General features: G+C 43.2%; 1 protein-coding gene across 9 annotated transcripts in view; it reads right to left on the bottom strand.

The window, feature by feature from the left end:
- Positions 1 to 368: 368 nt before the first annotated feature.
- The window catches only part of RHOBTB1 (Rho related BTB domain containing 1), a 69,170-nt gene continuing 43,157 nt past the window's right edge, over positions 369 to 26,381 (bottom strand). For 5 of the 9 annotated variants that reach the window (XM_082425529.1, XM_082425531.1, XM_082425528.1 and 2 more), the window contains 7 exons: positions 21,011 to 21,196; positions 17,457 to 18,436; positions 15,635 to 15,753; positions 9,114 to 9,264; positions 5,875 to 5,963; positions 3,096 to 3,201; positions 369 to 2,555 (listed from right to left, as the gene is read on the bottom strand). In XM_082425529.1, the coding sequence (XP_082281655.1) occupies positions 2,386 to 2,555; positions 3,096 to 3,201; positions 5,875 to 5,963; positions 9,114 to 9,264; positions 15,635 to 15,753; positions 17,457 to 18,436; positions 21,011 to 21,196 (1,801 nt within the window). In that variant the 3' untranslated portion in view covers positions 369 to 2,385. Of the gene's footprint in view, positions 2,556 to 3,094; positions 3,252 to 4,550; positions 4,651 to 5,874; positions 5,964 to 9,113; positions 9,265 to 15,634; positions 15,754 to 17,456; positions 18,437 to 21,010; positions 21,197 to 26,381 lie in introns of those variants that run through there. The other 4 variants (XR_014253551.1, XM_082425533.1, XR_014253550.1 and 1 more) reach the window with 4 other exon arrangements.

Below are 26,381 nucleotides of genomic sequence, written 5' to 3'. Positions count from 1 at the left end.
AAAAACTGCTCTTCATGAGTCCACCAATGCAAACTTTGACTTAATTGCTGGTAGACTCCCCCAAAATCCGATTATAAGAAGTCCACTAGGGTGAAGACATCATTTTTGTTTTTTCCAGAACTGTACCACGTCTAATGACATAACCATATTAGCCAAGAGCAAAGATCCAGACCCCTCATTTACATCATGGCATTGCACTCTGCTGGCAATACTGAAGACAAAGATGACGGTCATTCAAGCTGCCTGGTTCCTAGAGGACACAGAGCCCCCATGACCCAGCACCTTTAAAGTTTTGATAGTTTTTTTAAAAAGCAATGAAAATTACACACATGATGATGACAGTAGTCCTTAAAGAAAAACTGGAAGCATTTTATAGCTAAACGATTTTACTGGCTTTTCGTGAAATAAAAAACACAAAACAAACCACCATGGTTAAAAGGCCATAATCAGCGTCAACCAAATGAACCAGCCACTTGGTTACAGCAGCTGATAACAAACACTAGTGGATATTATTGCTTATACCCAGGTTCATTTATATGTCCATTACATTTTGGCAAGATTACAATCACATGGGAGCTTTGGTTGTATAAATTCAATTCTGACTACTCATCGAAAACTCAACTTCTACCATTTTATGATGGGATATATGCCGATTCTTCCTCTCATTCTGTCTCCTTTCTCCTTCCATTCATGACTTACAACCTATTGACCCAAAACTAAAGTAGATGCATTTACAATCATCCCATCCTTCCCTACTCTACTGCCCCCTCCTTTGTCATGAGAGGGTGGTAAAGGAGCCTCTTTATTGCTGGGCCTCTCCCAGCTTTCAAATGTGGTGTGTATCCACTGCCAGTAATAAATGTCCATCTGTAATCTGGATAGATTTTCAAATATATTTGGCTGTCAACATTGGAGTTTGGATTCAACTGTCTCTTCTCCAACTTCAGAAAGCTAGAAAAAAAATCAACAGCTTTAGCATCAGTAAATTGACTTCCTGATAGAAAAAGTCCCAGCCTCCACCATACAACATCCCATGACAGGTATGGAAGTGTGGCCTTAAAATGCTCTGCGTGAGTGCTGTAACATTTTAATTTACAGAGAAGCAGTGATTGACGGCCTCTCAAAACTCCCTTGCTCAATACTTTCTATTTTAACACTGAAAACTCAGAATGACAAAGGGTCAGCACTAACTCACAATAGCACCATTTCCTAGACTCTTGGAGTAGAATTCCCGTCTGCGTTGGAGAATGCAGTGACCCTAGACGACCCAGCCTCCAGCTTCGTGCCTTCACAGGCCCCGCTGAATTTCAGCAGGGGTGGGTGGTCTGCCTTGGTCTACTTCTGCAGCAACGTGAATTTTCCCTGGGAAGAGTTAAAAATATGGGTCTTACAAAGTGAAGTTGGCCGCAGGTGAGAGACCTGAGGAAGCCTGTTTCCGGTGGGGAGGTGTGACAAGCCTGCAGACGTTGGGACAGAGTCCGGGGACCCTTTCCCTTGCCCATCTCGATTCAAGTCAGCGGAGAATCTGCATGCAGAAACATGGCAAGATCAAGGAACACTGAGAGATGTACGTCCTAATACAGCAATCCGAACACCAATGCTCTTACGGTATCTTCTGTATTCAGGTCCACCAGAGAGTTTGCCCTGGATAATGCTGGGATTTATTAAGCCCTTCTAATGATTATAAAGATTATCCTCTTAAATCTAGATGTTTTACACAACAGAAGATGTGATATCACTATATTTTACATGGCACATATAACCATATAATTACTAGCACTTACATGGCAAATATTGTAAATATTACACGTTCTTGGAGTTGACTTTGTAATTATACCGATGCTATTCGGCAGAACAAAGATGAGACACTCCCTAACTTGCACTTTGGGGAATTTCATTCCAACCCTTTACTTCACGACAAAAGGATAACCCTCTAAGTAATAATGCTTGGTGGTCACATGGGCAAAGAGAATCACAGGGCGACTTCATGGTTAATGTGTGGCCTGTAAAATAAAGTAATACACAGTATTTTCATTTACAAGAGACCATATAAAAATATTTTCCAATCTGGAATTCAAAACCTGAAAGCTGGATTTGTTTTCCTTTGTATAAAAAGAAATGAGATAACGGACTAAAGTTTATTAAGCCTTCTAACAAAAAATATACAAGTTTAAGGAATGCAGTGAGCGTCAACTTCCCTTTTTGTCCAGGCTCATGGATGGTGAGCTTGTGCTTTGATCCCAACAAAGATAAATGCATGAAAGTGGAGGAAGATGAGTGCCTGACACCTGAACTACACCTTATCTCTAATAGTAAGACCAATTTTACAGTAGTGCTTTTAAAAGTGGTGTGTCAGATTTCTGATTTTTTTTTTTCTCTTCTGCCTCAGGCGACCGCTGGAGATGAATTCCAGAAGCACCACTTTCGTCTCGAGTGATGTTTATTTAGTGCAATATCTTCCTTCTCTCTCTCCCTTTTCACTCGCTGGTAGTGGTCTTCTTCCTTCAGGTACCACACGGGGGGCCAGCGGTGCCGCTCAAAGTATTCCTGGTTGTCTGGGGAAGGAAAAATGCAGATGATGATACCTGCTCTTCATTCATGGCTTCTGTGTGCTAGGTTCTGTGCTTAGGCTTCTCATACAGGACTATCGTGTGCTCATCTTAACAACCCAATGGGCAGAGACTATGAGTAGGGCCAGTGGCAGGCTGTGACACCAAAGTTTTGAGAGGTAGAATCACTTGCCTAAAATCACACAGCTGGGCACAGAGAGCCTGAACCCAGGATCCCTTCACTGCAGAGCGTAAGCTCGCTCCCAGGCCTGCCTCCCCGGACAAGGGCGAGCCAACAATCTCTGCCCGCTCCACAGCAGGGCATCCTGATGCCCCCCTCCGCCCAGATCCCCCCCGGCCGTGAAGTTCTCCAGAGACAATTTCCAACCTCCAATTCCTTGGGTCACGTCACATGAATCTGTGACCACCGTACAAGGAATTTTCCGTGAGCTGGGGGCTGCCCGTGTTCCTTGTCGAGGGCAGTGAAGGTGAACCCTTCAGTCACAGGTGATGACAACTGGACAGATGGGGACCGCACGGCCTCACCTGCAGATTTCGATTTGATTTCCTTGCGGAACTTGGAACAAACGCTGTTGTAGTTGGTGCAGATGTGGTGCAAACACCAGGCGGCCAGCTGGTGGGCATTGTGAAACTGCAGGGAAGTGACCAAAAGGGGGTCAGACTCTGTTTTCTAAAGTGGGGCTACAAAGAAATAAAAAGCCACGGTACGGTCAAAGAAATAAAGGGCCCAGAGGACTAATTCGGAAACCTCTTGTTCTGACTACAGGGTTTTGACTTTGGCCATGGTTCTGACGCCAGCCACGTGTAAGCGTTTGGCACACTCCTACCCTCCCCACCCCCCACCCCCACTGGGATATGTGCGCTAAAAATGATCACTGTATCAGGTCAGGAGTCTAAAGTACGCCTTGCCCTTCTCCTCTCCCCTTCCACCTGCCCTCTAATGATAAGTGGCCGTGGCCTCCGGAAGGCACCAGCCCACAGCAGAAAGCAGCGATGTCGTCTCTGTTTAAGGAAGCCTCGGCAACAGAATCCTCCGTGTTGCATGTCAAAGCTCAGCTGGCTGGGGCCAGAGATCTGAAAGAGGAGCACGAAAGGCCAGTGCAGGAGCACTGCAGCGTGGGTGACTGTCCTGTACCTGTCCTTTGGTTACATAAGAAGAGCAGGCGGTGCGGGCGGGGAGGGAGGGATGCAGACACTCGATCCACCCTCTCCTTTCTGAGCAGATGCTCAGGACAGTGGCAGCTGAGGAAGCTGTGACTGCAAAACACCCGATGCTCAAAAATCCACAGTCTACTCCCCGTTCCCTCCCCAAGTTTGGCAGGTGCCCCCATCCCTCACTCTTTCTGTCCAGGCCCCTTTCAGACATCCGTTCTGTTGTCTGTTGCTCTTGAAGTTTCTCCGAGCAGGTGAACCCCTGAAACCTACAGTGCACTTCCTCCAGGGCCCCCATCAATGCCCTGAACAGAGGCCAAGAGAAAAGCCAACGTCCTCGGAAACTAACTCAAGAAACTCTCTGCAGATCACAAGCCCAACATGACAGACAATTTTAGCAGGTGCTTCCCACGTCTCTTGATAATGGATTTCCTTCTGAAAGTCAGAGCAGAGCAGTGCTGTACTGGGCTTGGCTTGTATCTGCTCAGGAGTGTCCCTGGGGGCGTCCCTTCTGTACTCTGAGCTCGGTGACTTCAAGTCGTTAACGTTGGCCAGGTAGGGGTATTTACACCCCGGAAACTGGAAAATGCAACTGATCAGGGTCCCTCCTGTCCCCAAGCTGACTGTTAAATACTTACCCCTCGGGTTAGGGTCTAACAAATGAGCTAAGATGTGGGAGACTCTGTCCTAAACTCTTCCTGCCAAGACTTGCCAGAGCTTAGCAGGAATCATATTATTTCTTTGCAGGGTGTATGTGTGGGCGGGGTCGGGGGAGGGCACGGGGTGGGAACACAAAGCAAACAAATAGACACAACTGTAAATCATTACCTCAAGTGGGCTGGCCCTATATGAAGTTCTGGGTCATTTGATTGTTCTCGAGGAGGAATACTTACTGGAGAGGGCACAAGTCATAAGCTGTCCTCCAGGCCTGTTTCAAAACACCCCCAAATTCCAAATTTGGACAGTCAGCGTTGATGGGGGCTTGCTGATTTTACTTGTGATTGATGTCTGTTCTCAGTTTTAACTGTAACCTCTATGAGGTTGTTTTTCACATTGGATTCTAATAATTTGTGCTTGTGTCTGTTTCCCTCAGTGGCCTAGGATGGCCCCAAGGGCAGAGAGAATCTACCGAGTTTGTATCTCCATGCCCTCTTGTCTAGGGTGGTGCCTGGTCCAGGGGGAGAAGATAACAAATCCTTGCTGCATGTTAAGTGAGAATGACCAGGTTGCTGTGAAGTCCTGATCCACCGTTTTCCCTTTTGAGAAATCTCGATTGAAACTGCCTGACCAAGACTTAGTAAACCACTGCCCTGAGAAAGGGAATGGAGAAAGCCAAACCTAATAGGCCACAGAAAAAAACTAAAGAGTTTATTCTTAGTTCCTTCAGAGTGTAAACTCATTGCCCGTTAAGTCTAGGCCAGGGACTAGATAACTCTGCATACGTGCCTTGTATTATGAGAGGGCTTCCTCTCTTCGGTGCTCTTTCTGGAACATTCTCTCCCACCTGATTCTCAAAATAATCTGTAAGGTTGACAGGGTGTGAATTACCATCCTTATTTCCTACAGATGAGGAAGCTGAGGCAGAGTTTAGCTTTGTGCCTTAAGTAAGTTATGTAGTGACAAAGCCGAGGCTGGATCTCAGACCCTTTATAGAGGAAGAGGGCAAGTGTGTATGGGGATTATGGAATCACAACGTCGATAGTAACAAGTACTGATGTAAAAAAAAACCCAGGAAAGCTGCAGTGAGACGTGAGGCATCCATCACTGGACTTCACGAAATTCTAGAAACTGTCTGATCTCGGCCAATCCGTGTTTGAGAATGCAAAAAAGGAGAGAGAATGCCTTCTCCTCCCATGCCCCGAGTTGTTCTCCCACATGTGAAGCTGGTGCCTCGGGGCAGGGGGAGTGGGGGGGGGCACAAGGGGGCTGGCGTGTGGGTGGGGTCCTTGTTGTTTTTTTTCAAACAAAGCCCAGCAGGGTGAACGGTGCATGAAACGTAAAACTCTCAGATCTTCTCGTTGCACACAGTGGGGGGCCTCTGTGACTCGGTGGTGACATCTTTATTTAGACAGATGCAACGGTGGAATGTTTCATCAGCGTTACACGAACTGGTTGAACACACTGAAAAGGTGAAAGGCAAATTGCTACAAACCTGGGCCAGTTCCAAATAAGAGAGCACTTCCGCATCAATGCCCACGCCACTCGTGGCGGCCTTGGTCAGCTCCTGAACAGCGTGCTGCTCTGGGGAGGAGAGGGGGCAGGAGAAAGTTAGTGCCTGGAAGCTGTGCTCCGGGACCAGCCAAGAGGGGAGGAAGTCTGGCTCACAGCTCCACGTGAACTGAATCTAGAGCCCGCTCTGATGCGTGGCCTTTCGGTACGGGGAGCCCTGGTCTCCAGCCAGGGCACCAGCGGCTCCGGGGATACTTGTTAGCCTTCTGAAATAGCCAGAGTCCTCCAGACCTTCTCTGTCCAATATGGTAACTACTGGCCTCCTGAGACTATTAAACTTCAATTAATAATTAAAAGTAAACAAAGTAAAAAACTCAGGTCCTCAGCCACGCAAGCCGCATTTCACGTGTATCGGCCAATGCGGACACAGAAAGTTTCCATCACTGCAGACAGTTCTATTGGAGCGTGCTGCTCTGGACAGGCCAGTACCTGCCTAGAATCCTCTAGACTCCGTCATATCTTCCTGCTTGACAGTTTCCCCATTCACATCCCTCCAATTCTCAGTACTCTCTGACCGCGGAGAGACTGAGTAACCGGAATGAGTCCAAATGGGGAATTAAAATTGTGAATGTGTACGTGTGTCTCATCAGCAGCAGACAAGGGACATGTTCAGCCTCTCAAATTCCAAAGGCTGGGGGGGGAGGGCGGGGACTTCAGCTAGAAGTCAGACAAGTCTAGATGGGAGAGCCGTTTCTGCTTTGAAGCTGTGTTCCAGGCTTCTAAGATGAATTCAAACTGTGGTTCTGAGACTGAGCTGTCTCTTGCCTCTGCTAGGCTGTTGCCCGCCTCTGGCACTGACGTGTGGGTACAGTCTTGGCCCAGCATTTCTGGCTCCTTGATGCTGATGTATTCTTTTTTCATCTCTAGCACTGCATCTGTTCTTCTAGTATGTGGTCGGAATCATGCTTACTTTCTGCTCTGGTTCTATCAATACATACTTGCTTGTTAGTCAATACGCCCCCATCTGGTCCACAGGGTATCAAGATTGGGATGGTTTCTTGACACAAGCTTCCTCAGCTCGATTGACAAACAAAGAACTATTTGGAACTAAACCTCGCAGAGGAGTCACTGGGTTATAAATTTTAGGGAACTGCAATATTTCTTGATATTCGTTTAACACTTTGCCTTGCAAGGCATTTTCACCCCAGAAACTGATTTTTAAACACTCTGGTCTAAACGCTCTATACTACACACCAAACACTATATAAATGATTAAAGGAATCACCTTAGGAAGCTATTTACTAAATAATCATAACGGTTAATAACAGCATTTAATAAGAAAAGTAAACATACATAGAAGTCTATAGTTCACACAAGAAGGTTTCTTTGGGTCAGTTTCTTTCATGGAGAAATCAGTCCCATGTTTGCATCACTACACTTAATATTTAAGCAAAAATGGCACTACTTCAAGATTGATCGCAAACCTTGTTCAACAGATTTGCCTCCGAATTACTTTTGACTATTTAAAAAAATTCAATTTATTTTCAAAGGACAAATACTTATAAAAACTGGAGAGTCAAATGGCTTGGGACTCTTACTTCTGAAAAAAAGAATTGCCCATTGCAGCCTCCTAGAGTTAGTATTTAAAAAGCAGCAATACTCATTTGAATCTATGACTTCAGGTATATTGGTTAAAAACCGTTTAAAAAAACGAATAGCAATACTTCAACCATCTCTTGTTATCCAACTGGTGAAGAAGGGAGGTAAGGAGAAAACTTTGATCTCCAGTTGGTTGAGTGTAGTAGAAACCTGGAATACAGAGAAATAAATCTTTTCTCTAAAGACACTGGCAGAAAGTCAAGGGCAGATATGACTGGTTGGTTTGTTCATACATTCATTTTCATTTAATGATGCAACAGATCTTTACTGAGAACCACATAGGCTCAGGCACTTTTCTGCGTGCAGTGGATAAGCCAGTGAGCAAAGCAGGCACTATTCTGCTTTCATGGTTAATAGGAGTCAACTAAATGTAGCCATAAACACCCTTATTGCTAATTGACACCTTTGGTGAATGAAGCACAAGGTTTAAATTCAAGAAAAAAATTATTCGAAAGCGTATATCTTATTTTGACCTGCTTTGGCTTACCAACTGAGCAAATCTAGAAATGATACATAAGATTCTGTGAAGTTAAACCAAGTCTCCCTTTTTCTCTTTTTCCCAAAATGATCTTGACAATGTCAGAACATTTTCTAAAATAGCTTTAAGAAAACCACTTACATAACGCTTACTAGGTGCCAGACACTGTTCCTAAGGACTCCCTCTCTCTTTATATATATATAATCTCTTAACTCATTTAATCTTCATAATTCTGTAGTAGAATATTATGATCCCCATTTTAAAGAGAGAGAAAGCTGAGACACAGAGCAGTTAAATCAAGTAGGAAATCAGCCAGTAAATAGTGGAGCCAGGATTTGAACCCAGGCAATCTGGATTTGTAGCCTATGTTCTTAACCACTGCCTCCTACTGCCTCTTTCTTTCTTTTCTTTTTTTTCGTGGCTGCGTTGGGTCTTCGTTGCTGTGTGTGGGCTTTCTCTAGTTGCGGCGAGCAGGGGCTACTCTTCGTTGCAGTGCACGGGTTTCTCACTGTGGTGGCTTCTCTTGTTGTGGAGCACAGGCTCTAGGCGTGTGGGCTTCAGTAGTTGCAGCACGCAGGCTCAGTAGTTGCGGCACTCAGGCTTAGTTGCTCCGCGGCATGTGGGATCTTCCCGGACCAGGGATCGAACCCGTGTCCCCTGCATTGGCAGGCGGATTCTTAACCACTGTGCCACCAGGGAAGCCCCCTGCCTCGTTCTTAGACACTGTGTCTGAACACACATTATGGGGATAAATGGACACAACAGCTTTATTTCCTATTCTGTGGTCCACCCACAAATGAGGCAGAGGGCATAGAGCATGGGCCTTGGGGGCAGGGGCCATGCATTACTCAGCTTTAAACGTGCATCAGCAGGACCTACTACAAAGTAGGTGCTTAAAAAATAGTTGCTGAATTGAATTGGGCTGTCTGATACATTTGATCAGTTCATATCACCCTGTACCAGACAGTCCTATATTGGGTGATAAAAAATTAATTTTTATTCCCTGGAAATCTTATTTTTGCTTAAATGCGATTTTGATAAATATGACAGTCAGACACCGCATGGCCCTGAGTCATCAGCCTTACCTGCAAGTGCAACCAAGTGTGGCAGGCAAAATCTGTTTGCCAAGGCAATTAGTTCCAGTGGGTCCAGGTCCAAGTTAGGTGACAACTGCTTGGTATAAAGATAATCCAGTACCGCCTGCATTGACATCTTGTTTATGTTCGGGAGATATACCTGAAATGTTATTTGAAAAGGTAAGTTCTGCTGAAGAAAGCAGTGGGCACATTTTCAGGCTCTACTGCTTGTAAATAGCCCCACTGTGTGATTCACTGTTAGTGAGTCTGGGACACCTTGCTTTGAGGCTGTGCAGAGAAGTCATTTACTATTTATGGCTTTAAACATAACCGTTTGATTTGTAGATGACAAAAGAGTGGGGCTGCCTGACAAAGCCTGATTTGGAAGTTTTAAATGGCTGTTTGGGCTTATAAATCAGACAAATGGGCTGTAAATGTATGATGACATTATAGGCCCTCCTTGGCAAGTACCTTATAATACTCTGTTGTGGGGAAAGAGATCTCCTAGCAGCATGACAGGTGTGGGGGGGGGGGAGCTGCAGACTGCACTGTTGCTGACACGTGACAGAGCCCAGCCCTCTACGATGTCAAAACGGAGGCCGAGCAGCCCCCCTAGTTGTCACAGTGACTGGCTTGATCCCAGCCTTCTTTCACTAAATGCTAGCATGGAATCAACTCTACGTCAATAAAAAATAAAAAGTATATGCTAGCATGACACACACACTGTATTTTTCCTATGGCATAGATACAGAACTACTGGAACAGTATCGGGTATCAGCAGATGCAGGGAATCCAGAGAAACCTGTGCTTGGGACATCTAGGGGAATGGCTGGGTGTGGGGAATTGTTCCCTGGAGGATCCCCCGAGTCTCCCTCCTGAGTACCCGTAGTTGCTGCCCATATTCCTACATGCTAGAGTTTGCTGGGGAGCCAGGGACTGCCTGGGAAGTAGAGTTCTGAATGGCTGGGCCTGGATCAACAGGGATATACACGTTATAGCAGGTATTCTTCACTTTAGGTTTCGAACTCCACGAGATGTACCCTGGCATAACACGGAATGGTGCCACTAGGGCTTGCTGTTTGGTATGATGATAAGAATTAACCTAAGAGAAGGCCTCCTATGCACAAAGTACTGTGCTAATAAGCTTCCCACATGCACTATCTATTTTGATCCTTATATCCTCCCTAGGAGGAAGAGACTATTCTTTTTGCCATCTTACAGATAAAGGAATGGAGGTTCAGGGAGGTTAAGTCCGGTGTCCAGGGTCACAGAGCTAGGAGGTTGGGGCTGATATTTGAGCCCAGGAAATATGATTCTAAAGTCTATGTTCAGAACTGCTGGGCAGGACTGGAAACCCTTCATGGTAAGGAAGAAAGCTACATGACAGCACCTTATTTCACTAACAGTTTTTTAGAATTAGATTTCTAAGTTCAAAAGGATGAACAGTCAGACTTCTTAATTCTGGTACTTAATAAACCTCTCTATACAGCATAGGAAAATATATATCTATATATGATTACATTTATGAATTATATATGATTATATCTGTATATTATATATTACATCTATACTATATATCTAATCTCTCTCCATATATTTGTGTGTGTGTGTGTATATATATATATATATATATATACACACACACACACACATAAAATGCCTCCACAATCTACAAGGGCCTCGTGGCCATTGCAGTCTTCTAGTGGTGTGGCTGCAGAACTGTTTAAATTATAGCAACCATCTATATAATTTTCCTGCATAGACACCAGCTACTTCAGAGAGGGAATATCCTTTCAGACAGTTAGAGTTTCCCTAAGTGTATCAAAGGGAGGGCCCAGAAAAATTCCTAGAAATATTAAGAAAATTACCTCCTCCCCTCTCAGAGTGAAAACAATTATGATTCTATTCATAAGCTGCATGGGTTACTACCATCAATGACTTGACAAGTGTGATCATTTCAAGTTTCTAGCACAACCTCTACAATAAATAAAACCTGGCAAGTAGAAACCATTACTGATATCATTTTAAAATAAAGAAGCTGTTGTATTGTAATTGCTATTCCAGTGAATCTAACACTGGTTATATTTGTGTGTATATATGTTTATGTACACATGCGTTTGTCTTATACAGACATGAATTTATTTATGGCAAATATGGCAAATGACATATGGCAAAATTTCACTTCTCTAGAATGGTGCTTGGATTAGTACACTTTTTAGATAACTGAAGGTTAATTAACTTGTGAAACTTTAAAATTTGGGCCATCGTGATAGTAAAACTATATACATTTTACAAAGTGCTAAGTGCTCTAAAGTGTTAGTGATTATAAATATAAAAAAGTTCCAGAGCTTCCTACGAGCACCTGTTCTCTCAGGGATGGGGATGTCTGCTGTTTCTGAAAATAATGGCTTGCAGGACAGGGCAGGAGGCTGAGGCAGGCCCAGAGATGTGTTGCTGAAATGCTGTGTGACCTTTGACAAATCATTCACCCTCTCTGAGCCTCAGTCTCCTCATCTGTGACATGGGAGAAGTTTGGAATAGATGACATCTAAAGCTTTTCTTCACTGAGATTATGGATTTTGAAGATACCCAGATGACTTTAGCAATTTTAGCTAAGAGTGTGTTCTAAGTAATGGCAAAATGGACATCCTAAATGAAAAGAAATTGTTTCTGGCAGCTGGAGATGACAGTGGGTTCCAGCAAGCAGCCCTGGCCCAACGCTTCCACTGTCTTGGGAGCATTCTGACATTTGTAGTCAGCCATGACCTACTGTTTCCTTCTTGCTTAATATATCACTAACATTTTTTATTTAAAGCAATGGCTTGGCTCTTTTTGGCAAATAATGTTAGGGACCCTCATAAGTAACCAGCAAATGAGAAAAAACTAAAACACTTTCAGAACACGCATTTTTTTCCCCTCACTGCTGATTCTCTTTAAAAGGCTGTTTCTGTGATTTCAACATTTATAATGAACTGAATAGCAACAGAGCGACCGTTTTTATAGAACTTAAAAAAAATAATACAAATAAAAGAAATGGAATTAAAAATGTTGTGCCCTACCTGCTGAATGTAGCTTTAAAAAATATAAGAATATAATGCTACCCTAAACAACGACCCATATTCCAGTTTAGTTGGTTTAAAATTTTAATTGCGAAGATCAGCTCAGACTATCAGGCTTATAATTAGAGATGGTCTCATAGAGAATGAGAAAGTATTCTAGATCCAGAGCATTGCTTCCTACAAGCCGGGCATGCATTTTTAATGAACCACTTGCTGAGTACCTCTGGGGAGAAAATTATGCTTACTGCTACATTAAAAGTAATGAGAAAAACAGAAGTAAAATACAGTGTCTTCTTAAATATTAAATGACAAAAAAAGTTAAAGGAACATCACTGGGCATATTTTATTCCTTTCTGGATATGCATGTGAATTCCATTAATGCAAAAAAAAAAAAAGAGGCTGGATTTTGTGGAGGATGTCAGATTTTCAGAAGACAAAGAGTTAAAAGGTGGCCTAGAAAGAAAAGGCCCATGTGAATACGTGCCTACATTAACCATTAAGCATTTATTGAGCCTTTAACCAAATGCCTCTTCTTACCCCCATAACCATCTCTACTACACTTTGCTAGTTTAGGAAGGGAACTGGGGGCTCGTTACCTGAAGGCTTTTGGGGGGCAAAGATCTTGAGCTCCTCATGGCAACAATTTAACAAGAATCCTCCAGGATAACAGTCACTGACACTCCTTGAGCCTTTGCATGTTCTAGGCACCAAATCTGATGCTTTACACGCGTATCCTCATGCCTTACCTGCCCTTTGAAAAAGGTTCTCTTGTGGTCCCCATTTTAGAGATGAGGACACAGGTCTAAAGAGGGTCAGCCTCTTGCCCAAGGTCAAGCTGAGACTAGAGTTCATAACTACGTGAATTACAGTCTACCCTGGAAATCAGGAGAAAGGGCAGGAAAGGCTGGACATATCCACAGCTCATGCCATTCTTCGTATACGAGGTGCCCCGGCACAGACCTTCGGTTGCTTGGTTCCATGGCCTTTGTGTCTTGAGCTGGGTTGAATCTCTACATCCCTATCAGGCTCAGCTGCAGTTCTCAATGGTGAGTGACCTAGTCCTTAGGGGGTGGGGGGCAGGGTGAAGCTAAACAGGTGCGGTCCCTGGGAGAGGCTGTGACGCCGCATACACGTGCGGTTCACATTGGCTGCCAAGTTTTTGTTTTGGTCACCTCTCCCGCACATTTTAATCTGGAGACAATTACAGTCCATTCTGGGAAGGGATAAAGGGGATTAGCATTTGTGAGGTCAGCTCCGACAGTGTCCCTTTGTGGGATAGTGGGCTCCTGACCTCGATCAACTTCTCTCCGCTGGGTGAAAGCAGGCTGTCTGCGGCACCCTTGGCACACACTTCAGCGAGCTGGAGAGAGAAGGGAAGCGAGCCTCTGGACTCTTTATCTCAGGAGATTACTAAGTCGGCGACGTGCCAGTTGGATGAGGTGTTTTTTTAATTTATTTATTTATGTATTTATGGCTGTGTTGGATCTTCGCTTCTGTGCGAGGGCTTTCTCTAGTTGCGGCGAGCGGGGGCCACTCTTCATCGCGGTGCGCGGGCCTCTCACTGTCGCGGCCTCTCTTGTTGCGGAGCACAGGCTCCAGACGCGCAGGCTCCGTAGTTGTGGCTCACGGGCCCAGCTGCTCCGCGGCATGTGGGATCTTCCCAGACCAGGGCTCGAACCCGTGTGCCCTGCATCGGCAGGCGGATTCTCAACCACTGCTCCACCAGGGAAGCCCCTGGATGAGGTTTTATGAATTGGTGGCTTCCCCCAATTTTCTTGGAAGTGAGAGGGAAGGAATATCATCAATGCTACCGGCATCCAAATAGGACTGAGGTCATTTTGCATTTAGCGCTTACGAGGTACTTTGCAAGTACCAACTCTCACACCTCACAACCACGTTACGGGTTACGATCGCATTTTCCAGATGGGGAGGCTGGAGCTCAGCAAGGTGGTCACTTGCCCGAGGCCACTCAGCTTTTTACGTAGGGGAGTTGGGGATCTGAGCCTCACAGCCCTTTCTTCGCTGGGCGGCCTCTACCAGCTGTTGTCGTCTCAGTAACGATGCTCCCAAACATCTTTGATGGCCCAGGAAAGACTTCTTTTAGCTCCAGGTAAGGACCTCCTGGTTTACAAAGGCTGGCAGACGCCAGAAGAGGTCATCAGGATAATTCTAACATCTTTTCCCCCAACAGCAGACAGTCTTTGGCTGGGGGTCGGTTTAGGAGCAGCTGTAGTTTTTGCTGGAAGCAGGAGGGTGGCCTAGTGACAGCTGGCTATCCTGGCTTGTGATTCTAGGGTTCTGCTTCCCTACCTGGGGATGCAAATGCAGGCATCTGGGTCACAAAGGGAGTGCTTGGATTTCTGGTGTGAGGGCCCCCCCTTGGAAAAGTTAGCTATTGTTTTCTGTTATTTCTGTTAAAAGTTTGGAGACATGCTGAGATAAGCATAACAAGCCTCTTAGGACAATAAGCTTGTGTCCCCATGTTTTTTTTTTTCTTAAAAAAGATGGTTAAGAAATACCTGTAAAACTCGACAAAAAAAATGCCTACCTCTAGACTAAAGTTAGAAACGCCTGAAGGGAATTTTTCTGTCTTTTCCAACAGTTTGTAAAAAGGTGGAGATACAGGGTCTCCAAGATACTGCGTGCTCTGCTGTAAGCATATCCCTCTTTTGGAGACAGGGCCAGCGTTTGACAGGTTACCCCAGTGGCTTCTACTAGATGTAACAAGCACTCCAAGAGGCCTTTCAGAGGAGTCACCCTTTGCTCCATTACTGTTCCCCTAGAGTTGAGACAGATCAGGGCAGAGCCTCAAGGGAGAGTTGCAGCTCTAGGCACCTCGAGCGTGACCTAGTGCATCCCCCGTCTTGCGGATAAGGAGACCGAGGCACAAGGAGGTGGCTTTTTAAGATTCCCCCGTCTGTTACTAGCAGAGCTGAGCCCAGGACCTAAGTGACTAAAGACACTTTTCAGTCTCCACCTTCTGGAAGACAGTCTGCCCCGCTTGGATGTGATTTTGAGAGTACCTTGCATGGTGACGTTTGTTAAAAAATATAGCTGAGCATGTTTTCAGGGAGAAGGAGAGCCGTGAGGATGGAAGGATACAGGAGCACATAGGGGCTCACACAGAGCAAGTGAACGACAGACAACAGCTCCTCATAACTGCAGAATTAAGAAGATGGTGACCTGACACTGAAGCACTGCCTAAAAACTATTCCAGATTTCCCTGGCGGTCCAGTGGTTAGGACTCCACTCTTCCACCGCATGGGACCACGTTTTGATCTCTGGTCGGGGAAGTTCTGCGTGCCCGGCAGTGTGGCCAAAAAAAAAAGAAAAATTACAAAACAAACAAACAAACCTATTCCAAGTTAGCAGTTAAAGAATCGAAGTCCTCTGGCCAGTTAAACACTTTCTAATATAAATACACACGCACATTCATGAAGATGCCGCTTGGGCTTTTCGGAAGGCACCTACCTCACTGTTGGCGCTTTCGACGAACGACCCCCCGAACATGGCAGCCATCCACTTGCAGCTGCAGATCAGCAGTGGTTTGTGGGCACTGATGGCTCCATCGTCCAACTTAAATGTCACATCTGCCCAAGGATGGAGGAAGTACAAGCGTGAGGCAACCTCCCCGAGAGACTTCCACCCACGCGCCTCAGCCTACACCTCTCGTCTTCTCTCCTCCATACCTTCAATCACTGCTGTTGTGTCCACCCCTCCCCATCCTCCCCGGCACCCCCCGACCCCCCGCCTTGGGCACACCCAATTCTCACCGCGTCCTCCGAGGATTAAGGGGTAAGCAGTTAAAATTACACACAGGGTCACAACACAAATTCTCTGAACCATAAAGTAACGTAAAGGAGAGGAGTATTTTTTCATCCTTATTATGAAAAACTTCAAACATAGAGAACAGTGGAAAGAATAGTACAACGACAACTTGCTTTTCACATGCTTAATATTTTGTCATGTTTGCCTTAGCTCTACATATATTTATATATATATTTTATATTTATGTAGACATTTTTTTAACAGCATGATACTTCACCCCTAACTACTTTATTAATAAAGAATTTTCTAAAAATAAGAACATTCTCCTAGATAACCATACCATTATTATTCTTAAGAAAATTAGGAATAATTCTCTAATATCATCCATTATCTAGTTCATATTCAAATTTTTCTAATTACCCCCAATTGTATTTTATAGTTTTTTTTTTTTTTATACAGAATCCAATTAAAGCTCCCACACTGTATTTGGTTAATATACCTCTGTAGTAAGGAAAGGGCGATTTCATGACTTTCACTTAAGGTCTATTGTTTACTTTACTGTGGGTTTGTAACATTTCATTAACTTTCAAGACTGCTTCTGTACCATGATGGTCAATGTTTGGAGTAAATATTACTCAAAGCTTCAAAATTAATGAACAGATTCAGCTACCACCTATTACATGTGTATTACTATGACAGGCATTATGAAAGATAAAGAGAAAAATAGACGTATCCCTATAAATAAAAGTCAGGAAGTCAAATTTTTACAATGAAACATACACAGAAAGGACAATTACAGAACAAAAATTGCACAAGCCTGTAAGGTAGGACAAGCATGGGCCAGTCATCCGTCTTGGATACAGGCCACCAGGGTGCTTAGGCAATTACATAAGGGCGCTGTGGGCAGCCCTTGGCACAGTTATCAAAGACAACGAAGGGGCAAGAAGGATACAGATGAGCAGGGTAAAGGAGGGTGAGAAGTGAAAGGAGAGGGATTAGAGACAGATGAGGCTTTCCAGATGGGAATGCAGAGGGTCACCGAAATGGCCTCAAGGATTTCAGTAGCCTCGGGAACAAAGGTCACCGATTTTTGTCATGGGTATGTGCTGAAGGGTCAAAACAGACTTGATCAGGGAAGGAATCCTGAAGGGCAATTGTGAGCATCAAAATGACTGGCTGAGGCTCAGGGGTAGCTCGACCTAACCTTGAGAAGCACTGTGACAGCATGGGGCTTTAGGGGGCAGCTTGCATTCAAATCCTGGCTCAATCGTTTACTACCTGTATAACCATGGGCCAGTTACCTCACCTCTCTGTCCCTCAGTTTCCCCATCTGCAAAACGGAGCTCATCACATTTAACCCTCAAGTCTGTGAGAATGAAATAAGTAAAATACATGTAACTCAGGTACGTGTGGGAAGAGTACTCACGTATGCCAGCGACGGTTACCCTTCCCCTCCTCGTGTTTGGCTAACGTTTGATAAAAGGCAACCAGAGGTATCGATGACTTTGCCATTGGACACACTCACCTGAGAAGGTCCCCTTGCTGAGACACTCTTTTATGCGATTGGCTTTCCGGACGTGAAACGCTTTCGTAATCTCCTGGTTCATGAAGGCTTCCTTGTTCATGATGTTTTCCACCATCATCCGCAAATCAAACATCTCTAGGACCTCCGCAATCTGAGCCAGGCCCACCAGATCCTTTTCCTTTTCATCCAGTTGCCCTGTATAGAGAAACTGGAGCAGGGTCCGGAAAGGGCCTGGCTGGACGGAGGGGTCCATCCTGACCACAGTCATGGGGCCCACCCGCTTTGAAACGGGGTTGACCTGCATTTCCTTGTGCATGCCAACGAAGCCCTTACTCCAGCCCGACAGGGTCTGTGTCTCCGCCGCTGAGCCCTCGGCTTCCAGCCCCGGGGTCTCCTGTTGGGACAGGTTCTGGCTTGAGGACGCCCACTGATTGGCCTGAGATGTCCTTGGGGTGCCCTCCTCCCTTTCCTCGTCCGGGTCAAGACTCAGGGGCCGCCCCTGGAAATCCCTGCTCTGCTTCTCTTGCTCACAGGCTCCTTCGCTCCAGTGGGGGGTTTCTTCACATTCCATTAAAAAGAGATCATAAAATTTGGAAGAGGAGGTAGCGAGGTAAATTCGGTGCGCAAAGATCCGCTCCTGGTCCTGGAGGATGAACAGGACGTCGGCACACAGAGGACTGTCCAGTAAACAGGCAGCTTCGTTCGTCCCTGTGGAGGGACATTCTGGAACTTTGATGACCGGTGGAGGGGCTTTTGGAGGTAGGAATGGTGCCTGAAGTAAAGGTTTCTGGACTTTCTTTAGGTGGGATTTCCAGAACTGCAGGTGCCGGCGGGAAATGAGGGCGGCTCGGATTGCGTTGTCAAACACATCCTTGATTCCAAACTGGTCAAATACGCTTGTTTCGTAGTAGGGTATGCCCAGTTCCTTTGCAACCTCTCGGCCTTTTTCTGGGGGCAGAATATCCCCTCTCTTTATGGGCCTGAAGTAGAATATTTTAAAAATTAGAATCAGTCTTATTTCAGGAAAGAAAATAGTAACCAGGGCCTATCTAAGCACCTAAATGGATTATACATTTAAAATCCTATTCAGGCTTTTAACCAGACTCTTGAAAAAAATCTACCAACCTTAAGACTTGCAAATATAAAGGACTCATGACGGTAGGAAAAAAAAAAATGCTTCTGGTAGTAACAACAATAACTCAAGTATCAGCCATTTGCTAGCTATGTGATCCTGGGCAAGTTACTTAACCTCTTTAAGCCTTGGTTTTCCCATCTGTAAAATAGGAAGAATAATAGTGAGTACTTGCATCTTAAAGGACGATTGGAAGGTTTAAATGAGATATTTGCCCAGCATAGTACCTGTTCCACAGTAAGTGCCTGATAAATGTTAGCTATTATCATCATTGCCACCATCATCAGCATCATTTTCATCATTATCCCCTTATGCTTACGTTTTGCTTTATACCTTAAAAATCAATCCATATTCATTTTCTCACTTGAGCCTCGCAGTAACTCTATGGGTGTTACATTTGTTCTACATTTTCTGGAAACTGAGGCAGAGAGTTTAAAGGGTTTGCCTAAGGTCACATTTGCAAGTTGCTGAGAGACCTTTCCTAAGCAATGAGAGTCTAGAACTCCCTGGTTCTAGCCTAAATGGTCCATGTCCAACAGCTCATTAAGTCTCCTCTATTAGGTTTGTGAGCCTTCTTTCACATCTCACCGCTTCCCTTTCCTTCCACACTCTTCAGTCAGGCCCTCATCATCTTTTGCCTGGACTAGTACATAAGCCTCTTAACTCATCCATCTTCAGCTTCTCCACATTTTCGCTCTCGGTCCTCACTGCTGCACGAAAATTCCTCACACAATACAAGTATGACTTAGGCGCAGTTCTTTTAAAAAAATTTCCTCTGGTTCCACAGAGCCCATGGAATAAAGTCTACACCCTTTAGACTGGCACACAAGGCCCGTTTACAATCTAATCAAACCCCAGGAAGCCAAATGTTTGGAAGCAGTCCTGGCAGAATAGTCCTGTAATTACGGTATAACCGTGGTCAAGACACAGATGGATTCCAGAATGTAGGCAAGATGGGATCTGTCGTTATACTCTTCACACACACATCCTTGATTCTGAGACACACTCTTAGGAGAGGATCTTCCTAAATAAATATTTGGCTTACAAGACCAAGGGTGATGTGTGTGACAGGCACCGGCCTTAGAGCAATAAGAATACTGGGTAGAATTTGGATTTGAGGACCTAGATGGAAAAGAGGGAAAACTGCAGCTTGTTGTAAAGGCAGAAGGGAAGTGCAGAAAGGAAGAAGGGTTAACTTCATCACTAACTGATGAATCTCTTTAAGGCTTAGCTCAGATACCACCTCCTTCATGAGATCTCAGAACTGTCTATGGAAAGGACGGTCCCCTGGAGCTCTGTAACTCTCCTCCAGGCCTCCGCACATCCACGGTGTGAGGCCCGACTATCCTAACCTTTGAAACAGAAAGTTCCGAGGCCAGGGGCTAATCTCTCATTTGCCAGGAGTCCTCTTTCCCTCTCCGCGGCTTAGGATATTCAATTCCAAGTCCATGCATTTAAGAATAGAAGGAACATGAATTGTTTTCAGAACATTCATCCAAGTCATACCTAGAACATCAGAAATTATCTCAACAAAGTACCATTTGCTTTTGCTGTGAGAGCATAAAAACTTGTATCTGTCTAAAATTTTCTAACAACCCTATTAAGGCAAGTACCTACCTGGAAGGAAGGTATTAATATCAACATTGTGGGAAAAGCTATGCTCACCAGCAAAAAATGGAGTTAAGCATAAAACATATAAAATTATTTTTTAAAAGAGAATGTTGAAGGAGCACAGCTTTTTGAAAAAGTCTTATTCCACGTCCCCGCCACCAAGATTGGTATCCACATTTTATACAGACTGAAACAAATTCTCCTTCAAGTTGTATTTTAAACGTGTGACGCTCGAAACATATCACCACTAGAGCCATTTAAAAAGCAGTGTTGCAGTTTTGCAACCGTAGGTCTATATCGTTTTTAAAAACTGGACACTGCCAACCTGGGAATGAAATACTCTCAGAGGTTGGATGGAGGAAAATGAGAAGATTAAAAACACCTGGATATATGTGTGTGCATGAACCTGATGTTCCTGGGGGCAAGAATTATGGCTGATGGCTCTGAATGTCAGTTAACTTTACTATAATAATTTCCAGAAAGACATCATTATGAGTAGCTCACGTTTTGTTTAATACTTTACAAAGTTCAAAGCACTTTTGTACACTCCGTATCATAATTAGAGAATTCACTTCAATCGCTGGTCAACCATTTTACAAAAACGGGTTCCTGCCTAAGAGGTGATGGTGAACATGAGAGGGGGCAGCGGCACCCACCCCCTGCTCGTGATTAACAAGCAAACCTAAAGCCTGTGGCTGATTGATGGGGCCCCAGAGCCACTGAAGAACAGGACCCAAGGCTACAGAGACATCTGCTACCTCTAAATTTTAATTTGGCCGGCACAGTGAAACACTTGAGTCCCTCGGCTTACCTTGCTAAAGGGCGTCTGGCTCTATTAACAGCCTCAAGATCAGCATAGCGGAGATCTAGCTGGCAGCCAACTAGAACAACAGGTGTGCGAGGGCAAAAGTGCTTGATTTCTTGATACCACATGGTTTTCACATGATTTAGGGAATTGGGATTAGCGATCGAAAAACAGAGGACCACAACATCGGACCTAAAAGGAAATCACAAAAGAAGCCGTATTGCCTTTTAACTTTCATTTTCTCGTTTATCATTACGGTTCCTCCCCTCCCCCATCCATCTAATGCCATATCATGTCACAGTTAAAAAAAAAAAAAAAACGGATATTAAAATACATCTTGGTGTCATGCAAACAGCCCCGTAAGCCTCCACATTCCAGCACCCACACAGCCTGAGTGCATTTCCATGTTGCACTGCAGGCCTGTGCATTGAAAGGTTTCCAACGATGTTATTTTACAGTACAGATGGTTACCCAAACTAGACTCAGGTCTGGAACCACCACATGCTGAACTATTTCTGTTCATCACAAGAAATAGTTTCAAGATAAAAGAAAATAATACCATTTACCACTGAAAACAGAAAGGTGACGATGACTCAATGAGATAAAGCAAACAGTTTAAACATTACAAAAAAATGTAACAGGTATTTGCTGTACAGGGTCGGCAAATACACAGAAGGATTTCTGCCCTTCTTCTCCCTTAAGCACACATGGAGAGAGCACAACCACTTATCTTTTTCTGAAAAGAAAACAGTCCTGAATTTGCAGGAATTTCGACTTTTTGCTAGGTATAAGGCAAGAAGGTAGTATTTAATATAAAACGAGCCAGAGTTAGTCAGACGGCCAACAAGATGGATGAGAAAATGTTGGAAGCAGATTTCTCAAATGTGATATATGACACAGAGCAGGTATATGGAAAAAAGGAAAATTGTTTTATAGTCAATTGTGACATAAGGATCTTCCATGTTTTACATAATAACTTATCATTCTAGGAGCCAAAGAACTGTTTTACAAAACAGTTGTCAATTATGGTGTTTGACACGTAACTGCTAAAAGGTATCTTTAATAAGAATTATAAACCATCTTTCTAGGTTCAAATATGCAGAATGATGACTTTGAAAACATGGAGGCAGAAGAATATAAAGAATAGAAAAAGTTATAACCAAGGATTCAAGACTGTTTTGCAGCTACATTCAGAAATAAACTTACAATTTTATTAGATGTTAATTTATTGCCTTTATTGTTTATATAATGAGAAGAATCAAATCGATGAATCAAAACACCATCTTTTTAAATCATTAATGAGCTTCTCTCCCTATATATCAATGAAGACAAACAAATATATCCAGGCAACCATAAAATTTCTAAAAATAATCATTTGCAATGCAGCAAACTGCAGGGTGCTTACATTAAATGTAATTCACAAGTTGAGTCTTTAAATTTATATCCAAGAAAAACTGCACCAGACCACAACAAATAGAGGGGAAAATCCTGACATTAAAATATTTACAAATTATAAAAGAGGACCCTAGGACTCAAAGCAGATGAGTGTATTAATCTGCATGTTTAAAATGCCCTTGAAATAAAGATCTTATAAAAGATTCTTGGGTACTGGAAAATATAATGTGTGTAAAAATATGCATAACTGTATAAATGAAAGGGAAGCATGTCTTGTCTTTGGGATTCTGATTTAGTTAGCAGAATATTCTGTGCACGGTCTTACTTCTAATCAGCATAAATAATGGTATCCAGTAAAGTCAAGAACGCTTTGAATTTTACATTTTTTAGGAGCTGAGTTTTCTATTATTCATAATCCTATTTATATAGGATGTCTGATGCAGCTCTGCTGTAAGCTTCAGCCTGATCATAAAATAAAGCTGCCAAGAATTCTGCACAGTGAGAATAATATGGCAGTATCTCAGGTTCAAAATCACAGGGAAAGAATTGAGAAAATGTATCCACCACCTGAATGTGGAAGAGTACATATTGATATATGTATAAAATTTTTTCTAATTGGTGCCTTCTATTTCCATATTAAGGCACATGGCTATAAAGAAAATCATTCTCAGAGTTTAATTTCTATGACAGACATGTAGCAAAATGTCAATTCTGTTATCTAATTTTATGATACAGCATGTGAGGTTTTGAAATCAGAGCTAGCTCTGTTGCCAAGGTTACCGTGATAACACTCATGCCACTGAACCTATACTAGTTTCTATCCAGATGACCTGTAAACAAGTACAGACAGGACCTTGGGGGCTGGAAAAAATGGCATCTCCTGATGATAGCAGCACAATGCCATTGCACAATACAGGTCCCGAGGGCCCAACTTCTAACTATGTCACATCAATATCTCAGTGCATGAAATGCTGTTGGAAAGCTAGAAAAACAATTCAATGCTCTGTAAATATTTTGCCTCAAAAGGATGATAGTTAAAAAGAGAAGAGGCTGTACTGAGAGCAACGCTACCTCTGAAGCGAAAATAACTTGAGTCAAAATTCTATTTGCATCCTTGGAATAAAGTGATTCTTTTTCCTTTTTTGAAATGCACGTTTAGATGCTATGAGAATCTGTCCCCATGATACTACATTAAAAGTAGTTGAAAAATTAGATCATATTTTATCTACCAACCTGCTTAAATGTCTTTAACCCTTGTTGATTTAAATACAAATTCAAGTTAAGAAACATTATGTACAGAGGCCTGCCATACGAGTGTAGTGTTCTAAACCTGGTTTTAAGCAAAAGCCTGAGAATCAATGGCTGTAGGGATAGAGCTATATAGAAAGACGCTGCTTTGACATATTCCTTCTCATCCCAGCGTTCTTTTCTAATTCCTAATTCTCAACACCTCAGGATCCTCTACGATATAAACACCTATATAAGCAAGTAGCTATTTTGAGAATGCTATTTATTCCCTCCAGATTTTGAGCCATTTTTCTATCTGGTCAAAGAAGGCACAAGACCTGCAGCTAAGAATATCTCCAGCTTTAGGCAGAATTCCAAGGAGCTAGAGATACTAAATAACTTTTAATCAAAACATTCATTCCTGGGGAGAGACTGCTCAATGTCTGACACAAGCTGGTGTTTAAAAATGCCATTCCTGTGAAAGATAAAAAGAAAAAGGCAAGTTCTAGCATTTCTGCTTCTATGGGCTCTGTTACACTTTTTTACTTTGAAGAGTTGAGTTTAAAAATAATTGGGAGGGGGAGGTGTGATGAGGACATTCTCACAGATTAGGCAGGGGGGTTGGCCTAGAAATGACCTCAGGGCTCCTATTTCAGCTGTAAAAAGAATCTGATGGGATTTAAATGGAGTCCTACAGCTATTTGGAGTAGAAAGCACGAGAATTCGAGAATGCAGAGGCAAAGCACATAGGAGACAAAACTCGAAACTCCAGAACTTGAATATTGAGAAGGGTAGGAAAGGTTTGGATTTTTTTTTTTTTTTTTTTGACTGGGCTAAGTGGCTTTATTAAAGAAAGCCAGGATTACAAAGGATTTTAGAATGTTGCTTGCCTATGAATGTTTATTTTTTTGGAGAAAAATGTGATTTATTGTTTCTAAGGGGAAAATATCAATATAAAAGTTTCACTAGGGTACTGACACATCAAATAATGCCCATGAAATAATGTTTTGATTAGACAAGTGAAAAACAATCCAAAGTAAATCTATGTGTTGAAACAACTGCGGATCTCTAGTTTCATGGAGGAGGGTGGGACCAGAGAGAGACCTGGTCATCCCCAAAATGCTTGAGCTGATAAAGCCAACCTCAGTTGTAGCAGTTCTTCTTCAGATATTAAACAAACAGAAAAGCATATTTTTTTCAGCTATCTTTCAAGGAGAACACTGGCCAAAGATAGCATGTGAAAGATTGGCAGAGATATTTGGATAACATAAGGCGTGCATGCAAAGTTGGGACCAATCTTTGTTGGAGGATTAAAGAAAACAAAATCTGAAAATAGTGCATCATACCCACATATCTTGGCCCGGGATAGACTTTTTAAAAAGTGTACTTTATTCATTACACTCTTTATTATATACGGCTATGGGCGTAGAGTGAAGTTTTTTTATGTGAAGTCTTTACAAAATAGATTGAAATTAAATACATGGCGGATTTTCCTTTTAAGGTAATAATATGTGTATATATACATTTTTTTTTTCTTTTTCAAGCTAGACTTTAAACATTACATGCCACACGTTTTCATGGCCTGTCTTTATAATATCTACAGTCAAATTAGCAAACTTGGTGGGAAAAGATCAGGGAAGCAAACAGAAGCTAAGTTTATCCTTTGAAGAAGTGACTGAAAAGGGTAGATAATCAATATCAAAAATTTGCTGTTAGCAATAAATTTTCGATGTTTTTTCCTATCACAAAAATGCTTTCCGTCTTTTTTAGTTTGTCTTCCCTTTTCTACTTTGCCATCATTGTCCAGCTAAGGAGCCATGGGCCCTGGGTTTTCTTATCTGCTTAGGTGAAAAAAATAATTGCTAAGTTATCCTTTATCTAAGTAAGACCAGGCCAATGTGGGCAATATGAAGGATAGTGGATCCCATCCAGTCCTCCAGATAGCTGTGAGCAGGACATCCAAGGGCCCTTCTCCAGTGTGCCAACTTTGGTTGGGTCTCTTGCTGATGAATACTTGGTAACCAAGAGTAAGCTACCAATTCTATTTACCTGAGTCTTGCTTGGAAGTATCTCCTTTTTAACATATACTTTTAAGCCTTTCTATGTCACTACTGCCTATTATTATTTCTTTAGTAGAGACTACCATATCCTTTATATATTGGTAGAGATCATGATCACATTTCAATGGGTTTCTTTGTCAATGTACACAAGTCCTCTTCTGGCAAAGATTCAAATAGGAGTCCCTGACCTCCTTCTCCCCACTGATAACCGAGGTAGCCTCTACAGAAACGTTTTCAAAACCATTCATGTCAGCAATACACCTTTCATGCATATAATCTGACAGTGCTGTGCAAACAGACAGATCAAAACAGCACAAAACAGCTGGGAGCATGGCAGAGAAAAGGCATGTGTAACACGTGGCTTTGGAAAATTTTAGTAGGGGAGCAGCCCGGTGTGTATGAGATGCGGAGGGAGTTGTCAGTGATGGTGAACATAACCACCTCGAGATGAATGGCTGTGTAAGCTCATACTCATGGAAGATGGAGACGCCTGTAGGGGAGTGCCTGGCAGGGGGTCTAGGGAGAGCAGGGCAGTACCATGCAGTGCCCTGGATGTGAGCAGAGAAATCAAGTCAATACTTTACCAATAGCAGTGAGGCTTCTTAAGTACAGATGTTATGTGGGGAAAACTGTGAAAACACCCTGAAATATATCCAGATTTGGGAGTGATTAGCATGCGTAACTATTTCTTCCAA

The sequence above is a fragment of the Balaenoptera physalus genome, assembly GCF_965194825.1.
Source record: "Balaenoptera physalus genome assembly, chromosome: 14".
NCBI classification, from domain to species: domain Eukaryota; kingdom Metazoa; phylum Chordata; class Mammalia; order Artiodactyla; family Balaenopteridae; genus Balaenoptera; species Balaenoptera physalus.
Note: the sequence above shows the minus strand (reverse complement) of the source record. Positions and strands in the feature narration are given on the sequence as shown.